At 37.1% G+C, this 27,052-nt stretch overlaps 1 protein-coding gene across 1 annotated transcript in view; it reads left to right on the top strand.

Moving 5' to 3' along the window:
* Positions 1-27,052, top strand: part of zip (myosin heavy chain 10) — a 517,797-nt gene that overhangs the window by 151,677 nt on the left and 339,068 nt on the right. The window contains exon 5 of the mRNA XM_090411020.1: positions 1,238-1,267. Within this exon, the coding sequence (XP_090267146.1) occupies positions 1,238-1,267 (30 nt within the window). The remainder of the gene's footprint in view (positions 1-1,237; positions 1,268-27,052) is intronic.

The following is a 27,052-nucleotide window of genomic DNA, read 5'->3' as shown; positions in this document are numbered from 1 at the left end:
CTAAATGTCAATAAGGAAGGGTGGCTAGGTAGAATTTGACCATGTGTTTTAAGGGAATATACTATGGAACTAATTGTACCATTAACTTGGCTGTTTAAATGAAAGTCTTCTGATGATAATTGCAGGCTGTTTCATTTTAAGTAGTCCTATACATAACAAGATTGGAAATGACTAATAAATATTTTATATATATATATATATATATATATATATATATATATATATATACACACACATACAGGGTGTTCGGGATAAATTTGACATATTTATAATTAATTATATTTTTCCGTAAGTTACATGTATTAACACACACTTCTCTTCATTTAAAAGTTTGGACCCTTCTTCATTCATATACAAGATGTCAGAAAGGATGGATAGCTGGAACCCACCTGAATCATGGAAGAGAATAACTTGTATCATGATGATTCGTGCCCGCCATCAAAATAAGGATATTACGACTGCTGCCCAATGCTCCCTGAATACAGTAAAAACAATCAGGCATGAACTAGAGACTTGCAATGGTGACTACGAGGATGTAGCAAGAAGAAAGATCCCTAGCAGACGATCTGATTGCGTTCGTACAGCAGAATTCCTCGCAAATCTGCAGGAACAGGTGTTGAAGAACCCTGGCATTGGAATTCGGGCTTTGTTCGTGGAGTTGCTAACTGTAGTCAAGCCCTGGATAACAAGGGTAGCCAATGGTAGGCCGTATGTATGGCAGCAGGATTCGGCCCCTTGCCACACCTCTGGGAAAAGTCAAAAATGGTTGTCTGAAAATTTCTACGACTTCACCAGTCCAAATGTTTGGCCTCCAAACTCCCCAGACCTTAACCCCATGGATTATTTTGTATGGGGCGCAGTTGAAAAAGACACCAATCGCACTTCCAGTAATACAAAAGCCCAGTTAATGGATAAAATTAAAACAGTTTTTGCGGCCCTTCCCAGGGAGACTGTAGCATCAGCTTGTTCGAGGTTCCGAAGCAGAATTGAAGCTGTGATCGATGCTAATGGTGGTTATTTTGAGTAAATCTTGTTGATAGTATTGTAATTAACTCTGCCTGTAATGTTTTTTTGTCAATTCATTAAATTTAATAGATACAAAGAAGATTTTCTTTTTCCTTACGAAACTGTCAAATTTATCCCGAACACCCTGTATATATATATATATATATATAAATAAAATTATGAAGTCTTGTACTAAAACTCGTTAATTAGTTTCACTTTTTATTTTTTATAGTACCATTCTCCAGCTCCTGCCAACATCATTGTGAGTATAGATATTCTACTTCTGTGCCTTAATTAGCCTGTAAGCTGATTATCTCATTTTCATTTTTGCTTTGCTTTACTTATAAGTTGTATTATCAATATTAAAAATCACCCCTTTCATTTAGTTGAAAAACAAGCAAAAAACACACACAAAAAAAAAGTAACCAAGGATATTAATGTATTTCTTAGATGTTTTCTTAACCTCTCATAAAAGAGAAAGACAGTGTTCTCATTTACTTTTCTGTGAGCAGCTGAGAACCATTGTCCTCCACTTGATTTAGTTATTGTTGAAGAAAATAAACTCATAATGAGAATTACTCCCTAGCTTAGGGGGAAATTGATAATTTCTGTAAAATATTTCATAGTAGTAAATACTAGTATAGCCATGTTACTCAGATTTATTATGCAAGTAATTCATCTAGCATGATGGTTATTTTGTACTAGTTTGCATGAAAGGAAAGGGTATTTGGCTGCTGTCTTTTTTTTGTGTAGGATAACTTTGTTGTTGCAATCATTGTTAGTCTGAAATCATTGAGAAATGAAATAGAAAAGAGATGACTTTTTTTAGGTTGAAACATGGTTTTAGATGACTTGTCTGTGTTGGGAAAGAAATCTAGTAGGTATGCTTACAACCATTATTTATTGAGGTCTTCAACAAGAATTAGCTTTCCTGTTTTTAATTGGCTACTCTCTTTAATTACTTGAATTCACCTTATTTGCTAGAATCTTCTGCCATACTATAGATAAAAATAAGTCTCATGCGATTTCTCATTTTGAAATCCCCACATCACACTACTTGAAATTACCATCTTTTCAAAAAGTTGTGTTTAATGTTGAATACTGTAGCTGATTCTTTATTTTCCTAACACCTATTGTGTGAATATGACCTTAGTTATTATTTAGGAGTATCTCACCTGTTTGTCATCTTCTTCTTCTACTTAGTAACACTAGTTATGTCGACATGGTATTTCTGTAATTTCTCTGCTGCCCTCTCCTTTCCACTTTTTTTTTTCCCTTCATTCATGGTGTCAATCTTCAATTTTCTCAAGTTCTAGGTTGTTCCAGTAGCTGTCTTTTGGCTGTGTTTTTTCATTCCCTTCCCTGATGAAAACAGTTTAAACTGGCATGATATTTGATTATATTATGACATAGTAGTGACTTGCATGTAGCGTAAGCTGGTAGAGAATATTTGATCAACTGAGTCCCAAATTGACAGCTTATCCTTGTTTCATTACCCATGTGAAAGCCTAGTAACAGGACACACACACACACACACACATACATTGGGAAGGTGAGGATCCAGCTTTGGGTCATAAGATCCAGTTGATTCACTTCAGTTTTTACAAGCTATGTGGAAGTTCTTCTCATTTATATTACTTTGACCTTTAAGTGACCTATCTTTTAGAGATACAAGGTACTAAAGATATTACAAGATTCTGAAGAGGGATTAATTAGTTCAGTATTTTTTTCAGAATCAGTTAAAGCTTCAGTGGAAGTCAGTTTTGTCTGGCTTGGTTAGCCAAATGGGTAGATCTCCACTCTCAAACCTTTAAGCTGTGGGTTCAAATCTCCTTGTCACATGGATGGAATTCTCTAAGTGCTAAATAATTCAATCACCTTGTGAGAGACCATTACCATCCTGCTTAAAGCCTGAAATTATTATTATTATTTTGACCTCAATGGAGTCAAAAGACTCATCGCGGGAGGTCCTTAGGAAACACAAAGTCTATCAAGACTCATTGTGAGAGGTCCCTCCTAGAAAACACAGTCTATCATACCACTCCTTAAACTCATTGACTCTTCTCTTCTCACCACTCTATCAGGTAATGCATTCCACGGTTCAACCACCCATCATGCAAAGAAACCACTCCTCATCCTCTTGCTCACAGTTCCCTTTCGTAACTTCCAGAGATGGCCCCTTGTCATCACTCCTTCTTGCTGTTCAACCAAGCAAAAGAACTCCCCAGCGTCAACCCTGTAAACACCTCTCAACAGTTTAAAAGTCTCAATCATATCACGTCTCCTTCTATCCAGCAAACTCTGCAATCCACATTCCCTCAGCTGACCCTCATAACTAACGTTGTACAGTCCTGAAAACCATCTTTGTTATCTGCCTTTGTACCTTTTCCACAGTTAATTTATCCCGTTCAAATCCTGGGGACCAAATATGAGAACAATAGTCTAAGTGTGGTCTGATCAGGGTCTTATACAACGGAATGATGACTCTTTTATCTCTGCAGGTCAGCGTCCTTCTCATTATTGCAGCAATCCTCTGTTACCTTCACCACCTTTGCAATATGTCCCTTGAATTTCAGGTTTTTATCAATCATCAACCCCAGATCTCTTGTCTCCCCCTACTTCTTCCAGTATAGCTCCTCCAATAGAGTATGCAGTGTCCAATCGATGTGTCCCAAACCTCAAGACCTTGCATTTTGCTGCATTAAACCGAAATCCCCATTCATTTGCCCATCTGTCTAGCTTATTCAAATCCTATTGCAGTGTACCACATCTGCACTATTACTAATAACCCTTCCCAGCTTCACATCATCTGCAAACAACTGAATATCCCCTTGCAATCCACTGACAATATCATTGATATAAAGGTTAAACAATATAGGTCCTAGTACTGAGCCCTGTTGGACCCCACTTGTAACCCTTTGCCTCCTTGAAACTGCCCCACCATACACAACTCTCTGATACCTATCGGACAGCCAATCCTGAATCCAGTTGACCAACCTGACATCCAAACCCATGTGCTGCAACCTAAATATCAAATGCTTTTGCTAAATCCAAGAAAATCACAGTATATGCCTTTCCCTCATCTACTGCTCTTGTAACTTTATTATAAAAGGCTAGCATATTACTAAAAAAAGAACACCCCTTCACAAATCCATGTTGACTCTCACAGATAACATTACCCTCATCTGCCCAATGCTGTATACAGTCCCTAACTAATTTCTCCAAGATCTTAACTACTGATGACACACAAACTGGCCTATAATTAGACACTTCCAGTCTGCTACCGCCCTTATGCAATGGCACTATATTATTCTCCTTCCATTCCCTGGGCACCTTTCCCATAGCCAGACTTTCATTGAAAAGCCAGATCAAAGGAGCTGTCACTTCTAAACCTCGAAGCTGTCAGTTCTTTAGCACATTCTCTCAAAACTCGTGGTGAAATACCATCCAGTCCCACAGCTTTACTGACATCCAGGGTTCTCAGTATTTGGAACACAATCTCCTCTAAACCTCGAACCTGCCCTATCCCTCTAGTATTAAAATTTACTCCTCCATGATGAAATATTCCAATAAAGTGTTTATTGAACAATTCCACTATGTCCTCAGCATCACTCACTCTATTTCCATTTTTATCCCACAATGTCATTAATTCTTCCACAATCATTTCTCCTCCTACCGGCCACATAGCTAAAAAATTCCCTAATTTTTTTTGGATCTTAGGGCAAATCTCTTCTCATATTCCAGTTTCACCTTCCTTACCATACTATTTACTCTCTTGGCCTGTGTCTTATATTTTTCATGCATCTGCTCTTCACCTGTCTCCTTTATATCTCCTCCATAGCATATTTTTCATATGCAGTTCCTGTTTAATATTGTTTGTCATCCACTTTACACCAAATTGTGTCCTCTTCTTCACTTGTGGAATACAGCTTACTATTGCTGCTAACAAATATTCCTTCACAATTTCCCAAGCACAAATGATATCCCGGCCTTCCAATTCCGCCCTCCATGAAACTTCCCCAAGTTGATGTCTAAGACTATTATAATCACCTGCCTTATAATTCCACATATGTTCCTGTCTCTTTGATACTCCTGCATGTTTATTCATCTTCCAAGTCAAAACTACATGGTCACTCTCTCCAACTAGTGAGAGAGATGTCATCTCAGTTATTATCAACTTTTCTGATGCTATGATCAAACCCAAAACTCTTGAACCTCTTGTTCTCTCTATTACATGTTGCATAAGACATTTGTCCCTCAAGAATTCTAGAAATTCCATTCCCTTATTGCTACACGAATCTTCCTCTCCCCAATTTATACTGCTGTAGTTAAAATCTCCCATAACAATCATTCTTCTTGCACTTGCCAAGCTCAGCTGTCTAAACATCTCCTGGTCCCCATCCTCTGTGCTCCTTGGTTTGTAGCAACACTCACTAAATATCCTGTCCTGCCCACCATATGCTTCCATAATCATTAGTGTCACTGCCTTCCAAAGCCTCCACTCTTAGAGGACATGTTGTCACTTATAAGCAATACTCCACCACCATGCTTTCCCTTCCTATCCTGCCGAAAAATGCTGTAACCTGCTACTTCTATTCCTGCTATTGTATTCTCTTCTGTCAACCACATCTCAATAATCCCAATAATCTTTGGCAAGACTGATGCTATCAGTGCCCCCAATTCATCACCTTTATTCCAGATACTCCTGGCATTAGTATAAAGCATAAAAATGCCACTGTTTCTATACTCAGCATTATCCCCTCTAGACTCCACTTGGCCCAGTGTCCCCCTTCTCCGAAGTACCCATTCCCACAAGAGGCCACCCCTGCTACCATCCACCTTGAGCGTTCTAGTTTCCCTGCATTGACACACCGACTCATTCAGAACAGCAATCTCTCCAGATGCCTACGTCCTTCCTCATTCAAATGCAAGCGGTCTCTCACATGCAATTCTTCTCTGTCCTCAAATGCCCTCCAAGCATCCACATTTTCCAATCCTCTCTTCTGACACATTCTAGCTATTATGTTATTCAATATTACTGCTCAGCTCATCACTGTCATACCTAGGCAACATGCACACTATCTTTCCTTTCTGCATCTTCTTTTGTACAACCTCGAGCAAGAATCTCATATCTCTCGCTGCCCAATTTACATTACCTCTCAAGTCATTTGTTCCTACCATCACAATCATCTCATCCACCCTTTCACCCCTCTTAATTGCCATAGCCACACTTTCTATCATTCCTCCAGGCAAACACTCTTCACGCATCCTATCTTGCACACCACGGATCATTGAGTCCCCATACATTATACCTCTTACCACCCTGTTCCTCGATTGCTCACATGCATCCCTCATTCTCTCTCCTCTAACACTTTCTCTCTGTGTTCCCCTACTTACCTGCCTTACTGACATCACTCTATCCCTGATTCCAGTGCTTCCTCGCATTCTTCTCATTCTCTCCTCTTCCATCATTCCCATAACTCTCTCATTCACTCTCTTCCACTAATCCTATTTTCTCCTCTTCTATCATTCACATAACTCTCTCATTCCCTCTCTTCTACTGTTCCTATTCTCTCCTCTTCTATCATTCCCATGACACTCATTCCCTCTCTTCTACTGTTCCTATTCTCTCCTCTTCTATCATTCCCATGACACTCTCATTCCCTCTCTTCTACTGTTCTTATTCTCTCCTCTTCTATCATTCCCATGACACTCTCATTCCCTCTCTTCTAGTGTTCCTATTCTCTCCTCTATCATTCCCATGACGCACTCTCATTCCCTCTCTTCTACTGTTCTATTCTCTCCTCTTCTATCATTCGTCCCATAACTCTCTCTCACTCCTACTCTGATTCGCCATGCATTCGTCTCTTCCATTCGCCTAATCTCATATCTCATTCCCTAGCCATTCCACCTGCTCTTTCAACTCATCTATCTCTCTCCTCAAGTCAGCCACTCTTAATTGCCATTGATCCTCCCAATTGAGACCATCTCCAAAAACTTCACAATCATTCAACCTTTTCATACTCCCCACTCTCATTAATTTATTCATATTTCTCTTGCTATTCTCACCTTCTATCATGCCACTCATCTCTCTACATGGAGAATCTCCTCTCTCAGCAAGGTCAGTTATAGTCATCTCTGACTTCCCAAGTTCCTCTCAAGGCCTGCATTTTGTGCATATATGTATTTCCCCTTCTCTCACCTGCCACATATACAACCGCCGGGACACATACATTCCACAAGTCCTGCCTGCTACAAAATCTTGTATTATATCACGTAAAATGTCCTTAAACGGGGGAGGACTTAGTGATATGCCATTTGCAATTTTAGCTGTCGCTGCCGCCATTATTCAAAATAGTGTTGAAGAACTATTACAACTATTACAAATAAGGGAGTATAACTATAGCTATAACTATATATGTAAAAGTACAAACAAAATACAAACAAAACATTTAAGTATACTAAATATAAATAAAATAAAACTAAATAATGAAAACTTAAGTTATTTTCGTCCTTTTCCACCATTATGCACATGATTTCGACCCCGTCTTCTTGGTTACCAAAATACACAATATAGCGACAACAACTAACTCTAAAAACAACCACTGAAGGACACTTGTATTACAGAAAAACAACTTGGCACAAATCTCGACAGAAGTCACACTATTCACCGATTAAAAAAGCACTTTTTTCAGCACATCTCAAATTCCCCATCACATCCTCGGATGACTCTAGCGCCCTCTGAATTGACTTCAAAATTACTTGAAAAAGAGTTGTGCTTGGTATCTAGAACAGGTTTCACAGATTATATAATCCCGATACTCCATCTATGAATGTGTTCCAGGCATCTAACTTTTCATATGTGGGACGTTCATTAAAAAATAAAATGCTCAGTCTAAATTCACTGTAGTTAGTTTCTCCCCTTTCTTCATCTTTACTGTTCTAGACTATGAAACAAACTCAAAGACAGTTCTTGAGTAGATGATATTTGAGCTGAAATGCTCAAACATGGAGTTATAAGAGTTTTGCAGTGACTACTGCTTTGCTCTAATCATCAGAATTCGAATTCCTGGTGAATAGAGTAGAGTTCTCATAGTACCTGTCCATAAAAAAAGGAATAAAGCTGAATGTGAGAATTAGAGTAATTTTTCTGCTAAGTGTTCCAGGTAAGATTTATGTAAGCATTCTTTAAAAGAACTTAAGAAAAATTGTGGAAGAGAACTTGAAGAATAAGCTGGGTTCAGGCCAAATAGAGGTTGTCAAGATCAGATAACTTTAAGACAGATAGTTGAAATGCTCAAATATGGAGGTATAAAGTTTTGTAGTGGCTACTGCTTTACTCTAATCATCTATACAGGGATCTGTACTTAAGTTTTGTAGATCTGGAAAATGCATACGACAAGGTGCCCAGTGAAAAGCGTTTCAAAACACTACAATTACGTGAGGTGAATGGGACATTATACAGAGCCATACATAGTCTATATTTAAGTTGTCAGTCAGAAGTTAGAATTGAAGGAAATACAGGAAGATGGTTTGATGTAAAATCAGAGGTAAGACAAGGATACACTTTATCTCCACTCTTATTCATCATCTGTATGGATCAAATGATGAAAGAAAGTTGCATTAGGCCTGATAATAGAATTGGAAATGCCAGTCAAACTTTGCTTTTTGCAGATAATGTTGTACTCCTTGACACATCTAGTGCAAGTCTCCAGGATTCTTTAACTAAATCAAATAACAGCTGTAAAAATTTGGCATGAAAATCATTAATAAAATGACCAAAACTATGAAAATAGGAGGAACATAGAAAACTTCAGCTGCATTCTGAATGGAGAGTCTGTAGAACAAGTAAAATATTTCTCCTATTTAGGCACAGTTATTAATGTGATGGCAAGTGAAATCTAGAAATGGATATTGATGAATTTGAGGGGGTATCGGCTTACATTTTAAGAGAATGAGTAGGGAAACTGGTGGTGTCTTTGACTAGGCTGTTTAAGTCTCAGCTCTGCCAAAATGCCAAAAAAGTGGAAGGAGAGCAAAATAATTCCCTTGCATAAAGGAGGATCTAAGTCTGTGCTAGCAAATTATAGACTAATCACTATCTCAAGAGTGGTAGTAAAAGTACTGGAAAAATTCGTCAGAAAGAGAATTCAGGAATCTGTGGATAAGAATATCATACTCTATGAGGGACAGCATGACTTTGTGAAGGGATTGTCATGTTTTAGTAATCTATTTTTTTATAATAGGGGGGCAGCTGAGTTGGATAAAGGGAATTGTTACACAATAATGCTGCTGGATTTTGCAAAGGCATTTGACAGGATACCGCATGGAACTGTTATGCTAATTGCAATAAATCGGGAATGGATATACAACTGGTGATGTGGATAGAGTGGCTGATGGACAGATACCGAAAAGTTGTATATGGAGGAGCAGAATCCATGAGGTGACTAGTGGTGTTTTTTTGCAGGACTCTGTGCTTGGAACTCTGCTATTTAATTTGTGCATAAATGATATAGGAAATAATTTGAAGGGAGATATTCAGTTGTTTGCTGATGATGCAAAGTTGGATAGGATAATAGTTTATCAAGGTGATGTTAAAGAACTTGCAGGGCGATTTATATAGGCTGACAGTATTGTAAAATATAATGGATATCAATTTAATGTGAAAAAATGTAAGGTACATTTGGTATATGAAGATTACAAGCTATGTACCACATTGAGGAAGCTGTACTCCAGTAAATTGACGAAGTTAGGGATATGGGAATAGTAGTAAATAGAGAGTTGAAGCTTAGAGGGCATATTGCTCAAGTAGCCAGAGTAGCTCACAGGATTACTTGGTTATTGAAGCACACACTAGCAAACAGAGATAAGGGAGTTATAATTCCTTTTTTTTTTTAAAAAGCCTTAATACAATCACATCTGGATTACTGTGTTTAGGTCCAGTTACCTGGGTTTCTTGAGGATGTGGTGTAGATGATCCAGAGTGAGTGATTTGTGGAATGCTCCTTAAGAGGATAGATTGAGGGTTTGTGTATCGTAAAGGTTGGTTGATAAGTAGAAGGGTGCAGGGGAATTTGATAGAAACATTTAAGTTACTTAAAGGATTTTATAGGATTGATGCAGAGGAAATGTTTCAGCACTTGACTAGATGGAGCAGAAGTGGTCATCCCTGGAAGCTTGGTAAGAGTGTGGTTAGCAATGTCATGAGGATTACATTCTTTGCTTGGAGAGTGGTGAATGAATGGAATAGGTTGCCTGAGTCGGTTATAAGTGCCTGTGCACTAATAATAATGATAATTAATAATCAGAACTTATGTTGCAGCATGTATTGTCACTATATATTTGATTTTGGTGTGTATGCAGTTTCTACATACTGTTACATTATTTTATGTGCCAGGCTCACTGGCCTTCAATCACGTCCAAGCATCATCTTGATTTCAGAGAAACCTAAGTAATGTGGTAATAGACCAGTTAAGTTTATCTGCATAGTCTGTGTATATTCTCTGGCATATGTCTGGCAGGAGGGAAAAGAACTCTGCCATCTCCATATTGGACTGGCTAATTTACCTTTAACTGAAAAAAGGTAAAAAACTGAAACTTGCCTAACATAAACAACCTGAAAAGGGTTTAGTTATTATTAAGTTATGGAATCTCTCTTGTCTTTGTATATATATATACATTCTACTATGCTATTTTTCAAGTTAAAAAAAAAGTCTATAATCATTTTATGCATTCATTCTCAGCTGATAGTAGGATACACATTTCCCTAAAAGACTTATCTTCAGCTGCTGTTATAGGTTTCACAATATTACTTACGATGCTAATAGTGCCACTCCTTGCAATAGCTAGGAACACTTGTGTTTGCCAGATGCTTGATAGCCAATCTTGTGAGAAATGTTTTTGTTTACTCCATGGTAAGTTAATTATGAGTAAATCTGTGTTAGCTGCTAAATACCTTGGATTGTTCACAGTTAAGAGACAAGGGAGGTAAGAAATAGTGAAGCATTGCATTTTTCTTATAAAGGAAGATCATATACTTGTCTTATACCCTCAGTTTTAATATTTTCTTTTACACCAAGAAAATATTAAAGCTTGCATATTCTCTTACATTTCTATCACTTATGTTTAATTTTGCTTTATCAACATATCATTCTGCTTTGAACATTCTACACAAACCATAAGAAATGCTAGATAATTCCTATATATACATGCATACATATACACATTATGGACTCAAATAAAATACTATAGTTTTTAGAATCCCTCATTCTCGTGAATAAGCTGCATGTTTCCATTTTGATGGAAATATGGAAACATTTAATGGGATTTCCTTGAAGAGAGTAAAATTTGAGGGACATTTATAGTCAAAATTGTAGTATGGAAATCAAATACGAGCATCTGTTAAGTAGGTAGTACTTAGTTGAAGCCGCACATCTTAAGCCTTGGCTGCTGCTTCCTTTCAGTTTCAGGATCCCTTTCCAGTCATAAAAAGCTCTTCATCTCTCCTGCTGCTTCCATTCTCTTTTGCTATCTGATCACTTCTCTGATTGTGATCAAAACTGTTATATATAAATATCCAATCTTTGATTGCACTTTTTCTCTCTCTCTCTCTCTTTTCCACACATGAAAATTGGTCTGCATCTTGTATACCACTGTTGTGATTTTTGGCTGATTTCTTTTTTGTTTCATATATATATTTAACTAGCTTCTTACCATAACCAGCCTTGGTTATTCTGTTATATTTTCTCTTTTCATATTTAGTTTAACTTCACCTAAATGGCTGAAATTGTTCATTTTATTCTGTAGGTTCATTATTGAGAATGATGCTGATGATTTTTGCCTTTTTGCCAAAGCTGACTTTATGATTCTAATGTTTTATGTCAGATTTACTACAGTAATTTAATTTGGCTAAACAGGTACATAGATGTGAAAAAAATGTAAATGGATCAGTAACAATAATAATTTCTAAAATAAAAACATTTAACAATCATAAGTGCCTTGTTTTCCCCTTTTGCAGTCTTCACACTAGGGTGCATCATACAACCTGTCTTCACCACTTAATCCCCTATCACTGTGTACTCGCAGCACTATCTGCTGCCCACAATGCTATCTATCACCCACAGGTAGTAACATTATTATACCTGCAAGTAGTACTAACGTTTGTAAATTGTGTGTTCTCTGGCTGATTTGTCTGGAATGTAAATGCCATGTTTCTGGGGAGGGGAAATGTTAGGAAATTCCTGCAACCTTTATATGAAATTAGAACTCACTTTCAGTTGAAAAAGCCCATATAAAGATTCCTCTTTTGACTACAAGAATCAAACTTGGGGCTTTTCCTATTTAAGGTATCACTGTCCCATCATTCTTCCAGTTGCACTGCAGAGGCAATTATTATTGTTAAATGTTAGAATTATTTTAGAAATCATTTTATATTTCCGTAACAGTGAGATCTGTATAGATACGCTGGCCATGGTCAACCCAAGGACTGCAGGCCAGATAATGGCCTGCATGCTCTTTCTGAGTTACCTGTAAAGAGATTTGTAAAGAAAAAATTTTAAAAGCATAGAGACTTTCTTTACAAAGTTAATGTGCATATGTTTATGTATAAACATACGAGGTGACAATTTAATTCCCAGAATGCACCTGTAAAAAAAATTGTGTTTGGAACTATTAGTGGCTACTGTCGCTTTTGAAGTAGTCCCCTTGTGCATTTATACGCTGGTTTAGACATTGCTCCCATTTTTGGAAACAGGCCTGGAACTCTTTTCTGGAATACTCTCAAGTTCCTTTATCACACTATGCTGAATATCAGCGATGTCAAAAAATCTTCGTCCTTTTAGTGCAGTCTTTAATTTTGGAAACAGCCAGAAATCACAGGGAGCTAGTTAGGTGAATAAGCAAGATGACCTAATTTGGTAATCGTTTTTTTTGGCCAGAAACTCTCACAGTGAGTGCACTATGGCTTGCCGCATTGTTGTGATGGATGCTCCACTTGTCAGGCCACACTTCACCTCTTTTTATCCAAACAGAATCTCACAATCTTTTCAGCACTTCTAAATAGCATTGTTGGTTGTTCCCTGTTCAATGAATTCATAGTGGACTATCCCCCTGTGATCAAAGAAACACACCAGCATGGTCTTAAACTGTGAACGTGACATGCGTTTTTTTTTTCCCAGATGTGGTGAACTCTGGGTTTTCCACTGCATGATTTGACATTTTGCTTTGGGATCATACTGGAAGCACCAGGTTTCAGCACTTGTAATTACTCTCAGAAACATCTGCTTATTCGCAGAATGATCAATTGCAACTTGAAGCTGCCGCTGCTTTTGTTTGTCTATCAAGATCCGAGGCACAAACTTCACAGAAATCTTTCACATACCCAATTCTATAGTTAAAATTATCTTGACCGATTCTTGAATCATTTGCAGTTCATCAGTCATTAATCGCCAGCTTAATTGTCTGTAAAACTGTACCAAATTTCACACTCTGTTCACATTTGCATCCGTCATTTTTGTTTTTGGCTGCCCACTTCTGGGGTTAGTTATCTTCTCACCCATCTTTAAATCTCTTATGACACCCAAAGACAGTTGAGTTTATCAGAGCATCCGCACCATGTGCAACTTTCAACAGCTCCAACATTTCAGTAGTAGTTTTGCCGATTTTCACATAAAATCTGATGTTAACACATTGCTCCAAATTTCGATCACACATTTTTTCTCTAAAGTTTACATGAAGATCTCTATTGCTTTTGTGATAGCCAACTAGCAAATGGCTCTATCAGCTTGAGGTTTATGCATGCATTAGTTAAAATATGTACAAAGATGATTACTCACATGACTCCAACCAAATCACCACATGGGCGACCCTACATGGCTGTTCTGGGAATTAAATTGTCATACCTCGTATGTACATTAACAGGTTGTTATAGTAAAATTGTTGTCTGCACGGTTAGCCTAGTGGCTATACTCTTCGCAACCATATCCTGGGGAAGGAGTGTCCTAGGTTTGATTCCCATCGATGACATTAAGGATTTTCCTCAGCCATAGCCAAGTTAACCAGTCTTGGGCGTGGACAGCAGGCCTTCCCCCCCCCCCAGTTTATCTGGGGTTTTTCATCCTGCAAGCAGGCAAACCGGTCCTGTGAACACACACGGATTACAGTCAGGAATACTTAACTCCCAGCCCCAGCCATAGGTCTGATTCGTCAGCTATACCGGTCCCGAGCCCAGATAAAATTGGGGGGGGGGAGATTGAGATGGTGTCGTACTTCCCTGTAAAAAGGCCTCACGGCCGTTGTATCATCATTCGCTAACTAACTGGTAAAATTGCTTTTTATGTTATTATGTGTCCTTATGCTCATCATACAAGGTTTGAGAGTTTGCAGTGTGATGAATAGGCAGTATGAGGCTGTACAGATGATCATTTGTTGGCATGTGCACAGCACATCCCATGTGATCAATTCAGCATGCTCATGGCAGCACTTATGAGCATATGCTGTTATGTTTACATTGTGAATATGTATTGTGCATTTCTGTGAATGATATGCATATATGTATTTACCTTTTTTTAAAATATTTTTATATCCTAATATGTCAAACTTAGAAGGCAGTTCTATAAAATCTCGTAAAATTATCTTCTAGCATGAAACCCATGTGTTCCACTAGTTCTTATGAAAAATAAAATTATCTTGCCTGCAGCCACCTTTGAGCATAAAATATGGCCTATGTACCAAAAAGGTGGCCCCTCACTATAATAAATCATAGTGGAGATAAGAGTGCAAGTGAGGGCAAAATCAGGTGCATGTTACTTGATTTTGCCCAATTATAATTGTTTTTGCTTCAGTTCTGATTGCTAACTACAGACCTAGGTATTAAGCTACGTATTATACTGTTTAATACTCCATTTATTTTCATTATATTTGTATTGGTTTTCTACTAGGAGACTTGATATAATTTAGGGTGGCACTGGAATAAACTTGCAATTCATCTGGATTCATACTTTAAACTTTTATAGTACGTGTCACTACTACCAAATGTGTTATGAGGTTGATTTTGTAATTATTTACTTTGTATAGTTTGTGGTCTGAACATTTATTCCCTCTTTACACCTTGTGTTTTTTCAAGACCTAGACTACTATAGAGAGAGATCCGTTTTTAATTAGAATTAACTATCTTAAGATAGAATCTCAGTAGCTTGACTTATTAGTTGAAAAAAATTTTTCTTATTGAAATTTTGCTTGTCAGGTTTGATCCTTAAAGATACTGGCATAGTCAGTCTTGACAAAGCATCCCTATTCACAAATTACTCTTCAAAGAAACCTCAGAACTAATCCAGACTCTATTTGCTTCTGACATTAGCTGCCATATTCAGTTTTATCATGAACTCAAGCCATTTTAAATGAGAAGAAAAATCTACAAGCATATTGAAGGCACATCTATGATTCCCCCCCCCCCCCCCCCCAAGCTTTCATGGAACATTTTGAAAACAGTTCCAACTGTGATTTAAATTCTTTGTTGGAGAGGTTGCTTTTGGGAGGTTTCATGTGTGCCAGAATGCTGGTGATATCTAGTGTGATATTGATGGGCAGATTGTTGATACCCACTTGATCTGTGTTAAAAAAATCCTTGATTATATATCTAGGAACAATGGCAAAGTTTTGGCCATGACTCAGGATACTAATAGTATCCTTCTGAGTTTTTTTGAAGAGGGATTTATGTGTTAATTTGACAGTATAGGAATTTAAATATAGCATCACAGGCTGTCGATGGCCTGGATAGCCACGTGAAAACTGTGCTTTCCAACTAACAAGTTGTTGATTTGAATCTCAGCTGGGTGTGAATACTTGTGAATGTCTTTTGGTGGTAGATGAATTTCATCATCCAGCATGTGAGACTACTGCCTTGTTTTTAATTAATCTAATATACATTTACCTTTTCCATATGAGATTAACATTTAAAAAAAAAAACATTCAGTATGTTGTGTTCATTGGATGACTATTTAAGCAGCTTATGATTATGGATCAATAAATGATTGGTAGATCAGGGTGATGGATCAGTAAAGCATAATGAACTGAAGGTATTAGCAATTCATAGTAATTACTTATAAGATAATAAAATAAGTAATTATATTGAATTATGTTAAATATGTAGAGTTTCAATCAGTAAAATCAATTATAAGGAGAAATGCTTTGGGTTTATTTGGCTGTAACCCAGTTAGTTTTGCTGCACATACTTGTGGTCTCATCTGGAGTAAGATAAAAAAAAAATACAAAAGGTTAACATGAACTAAAACATTACTAAACTACAGAACATGTATGAACCATTACAATATAAGTTGAAAATGGAAACCACACGGAGCATGGAAGTTGGCACAGGTTAACTATTGTTCAGTGTTGTTGGCTGAAAAGTTAGTCTGACGTGTGGAAAGATCTAATGAGCAATTTCCAAATGTCACACAGGATCATTCCTCGATTCCCAATGAGTGTGCTTTTTGAATGGATGACCATAGTAGATTCTTTTATATTGCGAAAAGTGATCTTCTATGTAAGGCACGGAGCTCTTATCACACTCAATGTTAGGAGTGTGGGACAAGTGAAAAGTTAGGCCCAAGTTATCTTCTCTGTTACTAACATCTCCATTATGATCTTTTTATGTGACTCCCAAACTTCTAGAGGTCTACTCTAGGTAAGAATGATCACAAGAGCATGAAATATAAACTCCAAGACGTTTGTGAAAAGGGCTGTGGTCTTTAGATGTCAATAAACTTTATGTAGTCAAAATGGGCCTGAAAGCCATTCTTATGTCATAAGATTTGAGGAGACTGATGATCATGATAGAAAGTACCAATATAAGGGATGGAAACAGAATTTCTGTAGAGAATGTCAGGATTTGGTTGTGGTGCATGTGTAGAGAAAAGGTTTTGTATCATGTTCTTAGATATCCATTACTCACAAGTAGTTGGAGTAGAAATTGTAATTCTTCTTTCAGTTTTTCTTTCTCTTATAAGAGATCTCTTTTTTTAAGCATATAAAATATGTAATTTTTGTGATTCATGGTGTAATGGGAATGAGTTGATAACGATCTGTATGAGTGGGCTTGTGGTATATGCTAAGAGAGAAACCTCCATTGTCTTTTTTTTTTGGGAAATTAAGATATCTAGAAAAAAGATAGTCTTCCTTCATTTTCAAGTTCCAAAGTGAATTCAATTTTTTGGTGGAAGGATTGATAAATGAAAGAAGATCATGCAAATTATAACATTCAGTAATACTGTATTTCCAGATGTTGGATATCATCTGCGTATCCTCACCAAATTGAAGGCTTTCTGTTTGTAGTTATGAAGAAATGTTATTCCAAGTTTTCCATCAATAAGTCAGCACATGGAGGAGACAGGACTCTCCATTGCAAGGCTGGGTAGTTGCTTATACATTTTCCCATTCCATCTGAAATAATTGGAGAAGAGACAATGTCTAAAAAGTTGAGAGGTGTCAGGATGGAACAGATTGCCTGCGAGTTCCATGACTTCGTTTACTGGGAACATTACGGAACAAAGACACAATATCTAGACTAGCTAGAATATATGATGGCAAGATTGAAATTTCCCATGGTTTTTGTACAGAGTATTGTGAGTTTTTAAATGAAGGAGTCTGTATGTCTGATGATGTTCTTTAGAAGATTTTAAAGATGTTTGCCACAGCCCTTTCTACAAACATCCTGGAGTTTATAATATTCATGCTCTTGTGATTTTTCTTACATAGAGCAGACATCTAGAAGTTTGGAAACAAACAAAAAGAGCATATTGGTGACATTAATAACAAGAAGACAGCTCAATCATAGCTTTTCACTTCTCCCAAACTCATCATAACATTGAATGGGATAAGAGCTTAATGTCTTACATAGAGGATAACTTCACTTCTTGCAATATAAAAGAATATGTTATAGTCATCCATTCACAAGGCACACTCAATAGGAACCAAGGCATGAACCTGTGTGATATTTGGAAATCGCTCATTAGATTTTTCTGCACATCAGAATAAACTTTTGATTGGATAACACTTGATGTGTGTAAGCCAACTATCTTGCACACATCACTTATATAGCTAACCCTTACCATCTTCCACACTCCATGTGGTTTCCATTTTCAACTTATACTGCAATGGTTCCTACATGTTCTGTATTTTAGTAATGTTTTAGATGTTAGTCCCCCCCCTTTTTTTTTTAACCCAGATAAAGCCACAAGTATCTGTAGAGAAACTAGTCTGTTACGATTCTTCATATTATTATGATCAAATAAATAAACCTGGTGCAGTTCTCCTTATATATATATATATATATATATATATATATATATATATATATATATATATACAGGGTGTTCGGGATAAATTTGACAGTTTCGTAAGGAAAAAGAAAATCTTCTTTGTATCTATTAAATTTAATGAATTGACAAAAAAACATTACAGGCAGAGTTAATTACAATACTATCAACAAGATTTACTCAAAATAACCACCATTAGCATCGATCACAGCTTCAATTCTGCTTCGGAACCTCGAACAAGCTGATGCTACAGTCTCCCTGGGAAGGGCCGCAAAAACTGTTTTAATTTTATCCATTAACTGGGCTTTTGTATTACTGGAAGTGCGATTGGTGTCTTTTTCAACTGCGCCCCATACAAAATAATCCATGGGGTTAAGGTCTGGGGAGTTTGGAGGCCAAACATTTGGACTGGTGAAGTCGTAGAAATTTTCAGACAACCATTTTTGACTTTTCCCAGAGGTGTGGCAAGGGGCCGAATCCTGCTGCCATACATACGGCCTACCATTGGCTACCCTTGTTATCCAGGGCTTGACTACAGTTAGCAACTCCACGAACAAAGCCCGAATTCCAATGCCAGGGTTCTTCAACACCTGTTCCTGCAGATTTGCGAGGAATTCTGCTGTACGAACGCAATCAGATCGTCTGCTAGGGATCTTTCTTCTTGCTACATCCTCGTAGTCACCATTGCAAGTCTCTAGTTCATGCCTGATTGTTTTTACTGTATTCAGGGAGCATTGGGCAGCAGTCGTAATATCCTTATTTTGATGGCGGGCACGAATCATCATGATACAAGTTATTCTCTTCCATGATTCAGGTGGGTTCCAGCTATCCATCCTTTCTGACATCTTGTATATGAATGAAGAAGGGTCCAAACTTTTAAATGAAGAGAAGTGTGTGTTAATACATGTAACTTACGGAAAAATATAATTAATTATAAATATGTCAAATTTATCCCGAACACCCTGTATATATCAAGAATAATGATCAGAGCTTATTCCCCCTTTACCACAAGTTGCCTAGACTTGTACTACTTTACAGGTCATCTAGACTTGCAATACATGCAGGCGCAAACTTGACCTATTTGTCTGTTTGCTTACTTGGGAAATGGAGTAAAACCAGGTTTAAAATAGCTCGGCATCTTTAACATATATTATACCCAAGGTAAAAAACTTTCTACATCTATCTCTCATCCTGAGATTTTTATTTAATAAGGTCAAAGCACCTTATGGTAACTTGTTTTGGTAAAATACTTATAAGCTCTGTATTACTTAACCTTGGTATTTCTAAGCCTGGCTCCCACTGATGAGACCTCAATAAAGGTCGAAACCGGTCTGGGTAGTGGCCCCTTGCCTTTAATGCAAAGCATCATACATTCCCCAAGGAGATAGGCATTAAGAGTAAATATTAAGAATAGTGATCAGAGCTTATTCAACCTTTACCACAAGTTGCACTACCTTGTGGGTCAGTTAGACTCGCACTACTTGCAGGCACAAACTTGACTTATTTGTCTGTTTGCAGACAAACAGACTTGGGAAATGGAGTAAAACCAGGTTTAAAATAGCTTGGCATCTTTAACACACACACATATATACACAGTAAAACCCCTTTTTTACACTTTCCAGGGTACTGATGGAAAAAAGTGTAAATAGCAGGAAATGTAAAAAACATTAAAGGCTAAAAGATGACTTACTGCTAGTATGTGACTCTTCATACTAGATTACAAAATTTAATAACTGAAAATAAATTAATTTACAATTACTTATATTTATCTATTAAAAAGAAATCTTTAATTGTTGATTGTTTTTGCTTTTTCTGCACTCTTATACGTTCCACCTGCCTCTCTAGTGTATAAGGTATTAAACGTCCCATCGTCTCCTAATGCACTTGCAATATACCGCCTTAAAACAGAGATAGCTTCCATTGCTTCTTTACTAGTAGGGATGGTAGGTTCTTGATCACATTCTTCTTCACAAAGGTGGTTGGAAAGGATGTCTTCTACGCTTGGTACCATTGATGTGATCACACCAACATCAACGTAGTCTTGAAATGAGGAAGACTCATCCATCACATACCAGTTGTTAGGCTTTGACATATCTTCTTCCTCCTGTAGTTGTTCCTCCTCTTCCACAAACGTAACTCCTGCCTTCCGAAAACAGTTGGATATGGTTTCAGGAGTAACGTGCAACCATGCTTTGGCCACATAATGTATGGATCAAGGATTGATATGGTCATTTGTTTTGGATCCATACCATTATCATGCATAAACACAGCTTTTTCAACAAGCATTTTTCTATATTTCCATTTAAATGCATGGATGATGCCCAGATCTAATGGCTGAAGCTCACTTGTACAATTAGGGGGAAATAACACTAATCTAATGTTTCTGAGCTGCAGAACTTAGGGTGTGCAGCACATTTGTCTATCAGTAGTAGTATTTTGCGATGATTTGCCTCCATTTTAGCATTACAGAGCATGCATCGTGGATGTGAAGATGCTGCTGCTGCTGATCATTCTTAAAACACCTTGGCTTTTTAAATTTACTGATTACCAGTGGAGGTAATTTTTCTGATCCATCAGTATTGACCATGAGCAAAACAGTTAACCTCTGCTTGCTGAGTTTTCCACCGTGACACTTCTCCTTTAAAAAACAATGTTTTACTTGGCAAAATGTTATAAAAGAGCCCAGTTTCATCAACATTGAAAATATTTTTTGGTTCGTAGTCCTGAATAATAGTCTTTAGTTCATGTTTCCACTGGTTTCCCCTGCAACGCTATTACTTTCTCCACACACTTGATTATATACAATATTGTGACAAGTCTTGAAACTAGTCGTCAAATGGATGGATTGATGCAGCAAAACCATTAATCCCCAACCTCGTAGCAAATTCAAGGGTTTTACTTGGCAAAATGTTATAAAAGAGCCCAGTTTCATCAACATAGAAAATATTTTTTGGTTCGTAGTCCTGAATAATAGTCTTTAGTTCATGTTTCCACTGGTTTCCCCTGCAACACTATTACTTTCTCCACACACTTGATTATATACAATATTGTGACAAGTCTTGAAACTAGTCGTCAAATGGATGGATTGATGCAGCAAAACCATTAATCCCCAACCTCGTAGCAAATTCAAGGGCTTTCGCTCGGAGTGTAATACCATCAACTGGAATACCCGACGCTCTCATAGAAACAAACCACTCTGCCACAAGTTTATTCAATTCATTGTATGTCGATGTCCGGATATATTTTCGTTTTTTTGATATAGCTCCAGATTGCTTTGCATTGAGTTCAATGCTTGACCTGTTTTTTACTATCGTGTTCAAAGTGGACACAGAGAGTCGGAGATCTTTTGCTAATTGCCATCTTTTTTCCTACTGAAATACATTTTCTGTCTTTTTTCTCTATGTTACTAACATGGATCATCCACCACCACAACTTGAAAGCAACTATCACATGCTAAATTACGTAGCAGAAATTCTGCAGTATCAATTGGTACTGTGATTGAAAAATCATGGTATCGCTCATCAGTGATGTAGTGATGAGCGATACTGTGCAAGTCACCGTGATGGTGGAAACAAAACTACAGCCGAAAGCAACACCATCTGGGAACAGAAATGCGCAGATTTCTGCAGAAATCGATTCGAAAATCAGTGTTGCCACCCAAGAAAAAACTGCAAATCACAGGAAATAACGTCCGCGTCAAGTTGTTAATGGTGGGAAAACAATATATCGTAAGAATAGACCTTAAGACGGGACCATCGGAAAATGACGTAAATGGCAGGAAAATGTAAATTGCGGGAACGTAAAAATGGGGTTTTACTGTGTGTGTGTGTGTGTGTGTGTGTGTGTGTGTGTGTGTGTGTGTGTGTGTGTGTGTGTGTGTGTAAAATATGTTGTTAGATTTTATAACAGTTTAGTACTATTTCTCTTTTTTGTCCAATCCTTATTAGGATTCACACTTGAATTAAGTTTTGGCATACATTAATCCTATGCACTTCTTGGCATGGCTGACACTGGCTTCTCTTTGTGCATATGTTAATTGCACCTGTTTTCAGGAAGCAAAATCCTGCTACCTACTTATGAGATTATCTAACTCACCTTCAGTTAATCTCTTCTTACAAAGTCCTATTTGACTGTGATAGGAATTCAACTCAAGTCTTCTAAAGAACATTGTCACTGCTAACTTACTTATGGAGACTCTCCTAATAATGAAATATTAATAACTAACATTTGTTTGTTAAATAAAACATAATACTGTAATTTATTGAACTAAGATATTAAAATATTTTTGTCAACAAGACACTTGTGGTTCATAGAAGAGGTGATTAGTTTATTACATAAATTTTTTTTTTGGAGGGGGGGGGTCAAAATTTGTGATAGTAGACAGGGTTAATGGTGACCAGATGTGAAAAAAGTAATGTGTGTTGTGATTAAATTTTATTTATATTTTAGCCCTGAAATATAAACTTAAAAAAATCACTATTAGCAACATTGTTCTTACTTATTTTATGGGTGGCAGCATGCTACTGTTGTCTCTGCTTTATCAACAGGCTGAGAGTTCTAATTCTACTGTGGTATGAATGTGAAATTTATTAGGTGGGATGGATTTCATTTCTTAGCATACAACTGCCATCTCTTATTGGAGGCTTGAGATTGACCTTCCTTAACCTCAGCACTCATGTCACTGATATTTACTAAACATTTCCAGTTTCTCATGGGTGAAATTGCCATTAATTATGCTCAGGAAAACATGGAAACATTTAATGGAAATTATTTTTAATAGTTCCCCCCCAAAAAAATAAATCTGAAGCTCTTTGCAATGCAAATAGTTGGCATAATGAATGGAATTAATAAAAAAAAATTATATTCTTGCCAATAGTATCTCTAAATGTTGAAGTAGCAAACAAATAAAGCCCAACTTTAACTTCAGATTTTTTTTTTATTATGATGCTAATATATATAAAAAAGCTTTTTAATTAATTATTATTTTTTTTTTTTTTTTTTGCCCCTGCTTTCAGATGTATGCGGTAGGTACTTTTTCCCCCCCTTAGGTATTCCTATTTGAAAAACTTTGAATGAATTATTATTTCTTTTATGAATTACATTAATTATACTCCTATTTTTTTTTTTTGTCACCTTAAGTAATTTTATGAAATGCTGATATTGCCAATTGGCACTATCAGCATTTAATATAATAGTTTCAAATAGTTTTGAAGAAATTCTTAATGACTGGAAATTGGGAAGAATAATTTCCATACATAAAATAGTCTATTCGGGAATGTGCAGACTATAGACCAGTAACCTTAATAAGTCACATGTATACACTGCTTGGAAAGATAACAGACATCCTCATGAACAAGATGCATTGTGCCAAGTAACGAGTCGTGTTTGTAGTTGGTATAAATTGGAGGAATATGATGCTCCCAAATCAGTGCAACTGTATTTGGGTGAAATGTCTGCAAGAAGGGAATTGACAGAGTTTGAAAAAGGTGTTGTGATAGGAAGCCATGTTGCAGGCCTATCTCTTCGTCAAATTGTTACGAATTGGGTCATCCTAGGTCAGTAATCAGGGATACCATACTGAGATGGAAATGTAGGGAGTCAACTGCAAGTGATACCCACAGTGGATGACCCACCCTCACCGAACATGACTGTAGGGTACTATGAAGGATAATATTTAAAAATCATCATTTGTTAGCTAGACGTTGATTGTGGAGTTCCATGCAGCGACTGGAACATGAATCTTCACAAAGACATTCTGAAGAATCTCACAACATGGGTTTCCATGATAGAACACAATATGCAAGCGCCACATTAAAAGAACCAACATGCAGCATCGTCTTCAGTGGTGCAAATAGTCTGTACAGCGGGACATGGAAGCTCGGAAAACTGTGTTATGAAGCGACGAATCATGCTACAACCTCTACCAAGGAGATGCCTGGTTAATGTCTCTTACCAGAGTGCATAACCCAATTATGAAATTTGCCATGAACATTGAACTTAGAGAGGTATCTGAATATTCTGGACAATTCAATGCTTCCTACTTTGTGACATTTCTATGGAATTGATCATTGCCTTTTAATCTGTTGTTGTAATTGCGTGGTTTGTGGACATGAATGTCACATCCTTGACTGGCCTCCACAGAGCCTACAGGAAGAATGGTCCAAAATTCCCATTGATTGCTATTGTACAGTTATGGAAAGGATGCCCCGTAGGATTGCTGTAGCCATTGCTGCGAAAGGAGGCGGTTCTACATCTTATTAAGGTGGGTGCTATGGCTATTTGTTCCTCACACTATGGTGTCCGTTGACTTCTTTCTTAGCATTGTACATTATTTATAAGAATTATACAAGCAGAATTAAAGTAACTTTGAACAACATTTAGAAGATTTAGGCGAGATGCCATAGACAGTCTATATGTCGTTACAATTATTTGATTTGATGCAGGGGACAGGAAAAAAAAAACTTTATTACTACTTTATAGCCTTTAAGCAAGCATTTGATTTTTGACATGCCTTTGTAGAATCCTCAAGATTAATTTTTTATGGAACAGCATTGGAAATATATTGATAAAAAGTATATGTAACTGAACTTTAAATCATTAAAATGAACTGTGAATAATGAACTATAAACAGTTTTAGGACTATCTTTTGAATAAATACATTAAACTTTTTTTTCAAAAAGTGGGATAAAAATATGGTTTAAAATATATGGAAATTAAAGATATGTGAACTAAAAATGCATATGATTTCATAATGGTCTCATATCAGGATGAACCACGAAATTTAAAAAGGAGAACAATTAAAAAAAAATCAGCTTAATGCCTTTTATTCCCATATAGGGAACAGGCAAGGCAATTTTAGCCCTGTCCAACTTTTGAAGACTTAGTGGACAGTTCAATCTCCACTGATAGTCAATCAGAGATAGCTGGCCCAGGGCTATCTGTAATTTAATCAGCACATGGTGATAAAACAGCTAACAGTTGCTGTCATCTCATGGTCCTTAACACAATATTTTTAATGTCTGAAAATAGTGTGGATTAAATGGTCAATTTTCTTGAGTTTACGGGATGAAAAACCAAAACCCAAGTTTCCTGGAGAAAAAACCTGCTTGCCTGTGTCAGAGATCTACTAACTTGGAAACTTGTCAAAAAAAGGCTTAGAAAATGTTCCTCTAGTCAGTGACTAGATTTGAACCCAAGTCCTCTTTCAAGTGCCGTGGAGTGCACAAAAAAAAAAAAAAAAAAAAAAGATTAAAATGGGAGTATGGGGTATAAGCTGTTTCATCTTCAAAGCTTATGGATAAAGTGGAGTCTGTTGTATAAGTCAGTGGCTTTATATTTGTATCAGATTTTCTGTGTTGCTTTCTATTGGTGGGAATCTTGGCGTAATTTGCATTTTGTGGTGCTTCCAACTCTCTGCAGTGGATGCTTATGGAGTTTGTCACATTTAATGGCTATAGTTTCTGATATCCTTATACTATTTCATTATACTGCATGTCTGATATGATGACTTTTTAATTTGTGGAGTATGCTTCTGTTCAAGTGCATGGGTTGTGATTTCTGTTTTGCCAGTATGTTTTTTTTTTTTTTTTTTTGTTCCTCTTTTGGTTTTTATTCCTCTTATTATTTACATATTCTGGAATTGGTATATCACAATCATGGAAGTGTTCCTGTAATCTTGTCCATAACGATCTAATCATGAAACCTGTATAAGCGGCATTTTGTACTTGGCAAGGAAATTTGTACACCACATTTTGGTATTCTAATATTTTCTTGTATGAGTGAAATTTGGTAGGTTTGAAGAAAAGTGCTGCTAATTTGTGACTAGTAGTAAACACTACTAATTTATAGTCGATATGCTTGAATATATACTATCTACCAATAATTGGCCAGACACCCCTGTTATTTGAAGTTATGGAACATTTCAGGTTTGTTAATAATATAAAAGCCAGTGTACAGATAGTCGCAAGCAGTATTTCAGTGTAGCAGTTGAATACAAGTGGTATGGCAACACGACGTGAACTCAGTGACTTCAAGAGAGATGTCATCGTGGGCTGTCACATTTGTGGCATGTCTGCACAATCCATTGCTACTCAACTGGAACATTCAAAATCAACAGTTGGTGATGTGATCTACACATGGAGATGCTTTGGCATCGCTAGTGCAGGAAAACACCGAGCCCAGTCGTTGAAAATATCTGACAGGGACTGGAGGGTGTTAAAATGGGTGGCACACAAATGCCAGCTACAATCGACCATCTGTGATGAGTTTCAGAGCACCAGTAACACCATGGAGGGCTAATATCATACAAAAAGAACTCCCTTACTGAGTTTCCATAGAAGAGCAGGTGGCACCCAAGCCGAACATCAGAACAACTAACAAGGCAGCTCGTTTGGCCTGGTGCAAAGAGCGTGTGAATTGGATAATTGACCAGTGGAAAACGGTACTCTGAAGCAATGAATCAAGGTTCACCTGCTTCCAGTCTGATGGCAGGATGTGCATGTGGAATCAGCCTAGTGAATGCTTGTTACCACAGTGTGTTGGTGGTGGAGTGGTAATGGTATGGGATGCAAACAACTAGTTTGGAGTTGGACCACTTGTTGTCAGTGGTTGGTTCCATGAAGGCAGCTCAGTACCTTGCTATTCTGGATAATCAGGTGTTGCCTACACTGTGGAGTTTTCATGGAACAGACCCATATTACTATCAAGATGACAATGTCCCATGCCACAAAGCTGCA

This window comes from Typopeltis vanoorti, chromosome 21 (assembly GCF_054136105.1).
Source record: "Typopeltis vanoorti isolate ZY-2024b chromosome 21, IOZ_Tvanoo_1.0, whole genome shotgun sequence".
In the NCBI taxonomy this organism is placed as follows: domain Eukaryota; kingdom Metazoa; phylum Arthropoda; class Arachnida; order Uropygi; family Thelyphonidae; genus Typopeltis; species Typopeltis vanoorti.
The sequence above is the reverse complement of the archived record's forward strand: the minus strand, read 5'-3'. Positions and strand labels throughout refer to the sequence as shown.